The sequence below is a fragment of the Sphaeroforma arctica genome (genome assembly GCF_001186125.1).
Source record: "Sphaeroforma arctica JP610 unplaced genomic scaffold supercont1.252, whole genome shotgun sequence".
Classification (NCBI taxonomy): domain Eukaryota; class Ichthyosporea; order Ichthyophonida; genus Sphaeroforma; species Sphaeroforma arctica.
In genome coordinates, this window is record NW_014040306.1 from 68,917 (window position 1) to 71,962 (window position 3,046).

A 3,046-nucleotide genomic window follows, 5' to 3' on the forward strand; every position below is an offset into this window, starting at 1 on the left:
ACGCACAAAGACATCTTCTCTAGTTTACCAAATGTCAGTATCAGAAGTACGCAACTGGGTGCGAGGCATGTATGGCATAACTGCACAACCATGGGCGTGTGTGGTGAGTGACAAGATTGGACTACCACCACTACCACACGAGAGTATCGACTTTGCAAAAGATATGATACACTTTGCAGCGTGGACTAAGGATGATTTACGTCAGTATGCACGTCAGCGATCTATCGTCACTACCCAAGGCATATGAGTCCAAAGTGATGATGGTAGACTATCTTAGCTACAACATGCTTGCAACAAAGACTGTCATTAAAAAGAAGATAGTACCTGAATTGCCAAAAGCTTTATTAGCATCGCGTATGCAGCTTGAATCGGACGTGCGCGAATGATTCAATAAATGTGGGTTTGAAGCTTACGACCAGAATGTAATCAATAAGGTGTCAATTTCTATTAAGTTAGTGAAGCATTACTTTGGAGCTGCAGGATACACTCAAAGAGCTGGTGAGCAACAAGCGCGAAGACTTGTAAAACTGACGTGTACATATAAAGACTGCATAGACGAGGATAAAAAGAAAATGCAACTTATGTGATTCAAGGGGAAGGTCTCAAGATCTATGCGTCAAGAATTATTGAATGTAATATGTGTTCTGCTTGTAGACAAGGATCCAACTTCGGGCGATAAAGTTGTATCAAGTGTGGAAGATTGCTTCTGTACTTATCAAATTGGCTTGACAGCTGCCAAGCTGAAAGAATTTAGTCCGTGTCACAATCATACAGATTGTGTACATGTTAGAGCTGTCTTAGAACGCATGGTGGAATTAGGATCAACTGGATCCACGGATGGGGTGAAGACTTGGATTAAACGATCAAAGGGTAAAAAAGTAAACGCCAACCAGCCATTCACAGACTTGATAGCAGGATACACAGAGATGAGCAGAGATTTGCTGTGGACATGTTCGCGAGCAATTTAATCCAATCTCTTATAAACATAGAAACCTCCTGCGAGAGCCGCCAACACAGGAGGAAATTGAATTATTGCTTTCATATCGTGCTGCCAAGATAGAAACAAACACGAATAAAGATCGGGGATTGAAGATTGTTGTTATACTCGATCTGTATTTATTAGACATAGACTTAAACTAAATCAAATAAAGCTGGAGTCAACAATATTTTCAATGTGTATCGCTGTCAACTCTGGTTCTATATGTGTAAAATCTGGGCCAATACTACTTGGCTTGTTTTGCCACCAATCTGTATTCGGTGCTTTGAAGTTGACAAGTTCCCTAGCCACCTGGATCTCATAGTTAGCCTAATCGACTTTGGATAATGATAAAACTCTTCCATGTAATGAGTTGATAGCAGAATAGCATCTGAACTCTTTCATATTCCTTTCGATATTGATCCTCTCTCGCGCAATTGATCTGTCATCTGTTGCTCGCTGTTGAGAAAACGTGAGCTGACCATTCTGTTTTTCTCGTGGCGTGCATACATATATCAAGTGACTCTCGAGTTCGTACCTGTCAGTCAGTCCCTTATCGTATAAATAACAAATGTGTATTGTTTTTGCCACCTCATCAGCTACACTGCTGAGACATCTCATTCTACTCCCATACAATTCGTTGTTATGTATACCGTTATCGGTGGATGCACCACAATATCCTTTAGTGATATCACGCACATATGTATTCCCACAGGAGATAACATTGTGCTTAACTGTTGTACAGTTTTTGTACTCACTAAATGCTGCAGAATACAAATCGTTTGAGACACAAGCAGATAATTCAATCTTTTCTCCGGTACAATCCCCAATGTATAGTGCAATATTATCATGCAGGTCAAGTGCTACTTTCGTGCGCTCCGGTGTACATTTTGCTGCCTGCTGTGCTGTCGGAAACATAGCTATGGTGTAAGTGATATAATACCAACGCGCGGTAGACTCGTGCACGTCGAACAATGCACTGGCGACAGTCATAGTATCACGACAATACGTAAATATCACCATAAACAATACAAATTGTTCCCACACAGAAAGTTTCTGTGAACCCTTGCGTGATGTCTCCACTTCCTCCTCTTGATCAAGGTCTTCCTCGGTAAGCTCCATCGCTTTTGCTACACGTTTTCGAACTTCACTATTATACAGCGTAAGTTCTACCAACCTACCATTGTGATTGAAATACTTAAACAGCATACGCAAAACTGTCAAATTAGGCTCGCCTGTAACTTTCTGACAGAAGGCCGGTAGTTCTAACTTCTTAAAGAAGAGGGATGCACTAATGCCACTATGTTCTCCAAGTGCTTCCTTCTCACGATCTCGCTGTTCTGTTTCAATTTGTGCGCGTATCTTAGTTCTTTGTTCGTGGAACAAAGGTGTTAGTATATCACTAACTCTAGAGGGTGTCATACTATCGCTCTTCATTCTCGACGCACCGTTTCGAGTTGCTATGCTATAGTGCACACGAGAAACAAGACTTCCAATTTCCTTTCGTTCAGAAGGACAAGCCCTCGCTCTAGGAGTTTGTGTGTGTTGCACACGGAACGAAGGCATCACCCTTAAGTATAACACGCTTTCCTGTGTCCGTGTACTGGTCCTTAGTAAAGTGTCTCCTGTGTATGAAGAGATTGCAACCACCTACTGCACTGTTTATCTGATTATAGTACAGTTTTACTCTTCTAACATCTAACACCACTCTCTTCACAAATAACTTCGTTCTCAAACTTGATGTTCTCACCACACTCATCTTCCCCTAATGTACATATACACTTTATGATACCATCCTTACTCGGTTTCAGTTTAGTAACAGTATTCAGTTGATAATCTTTATCCCACTGGAACTCTATGAACGGTACTACATTTGGGGTTGCGTATATCTTGTAGTCTCCTTTGAAGGTTCCCAGGTGTAGCTGCAGGTTGTAGTTTATATAACCAAAGTCTAGATTCAGCATCTGATTTCTTAACATGGTGTTTCGAGTCGGGGTTTAAAGCTTTAGATAGTGAAATTATACGATCACCTGGTTTGATACAATCTTTATTGCCACATGCGCACGAGTC

The 3,046-nt window shown here is 41.2% G+C and overlaps 1 protein-coding gene across 1 annotated transcript; it reads right to left on the reverse strand.

Moving 5' to 3' along the window:
• Positions 1-766: 766 nt before the first annotated feature.
• SARC_04470 (hypothetical protein) lies at positions 767-2,413 on the reverse strand (the record flags this gene model as incomplete). The annotated part of the gene is made up of 2 exons (XM_014301701.1): positions 767-941; positions 1,515-2,413. 2 exons carry the CDS (start codon positions 2,411-2,413, stop codon positions 767-769), a joined length of 1,074 nt encoding a protein of 357 aa, XP_014157176.1.
• Positions 2,414-3,046: the final 633 nt, after the last annotated feature.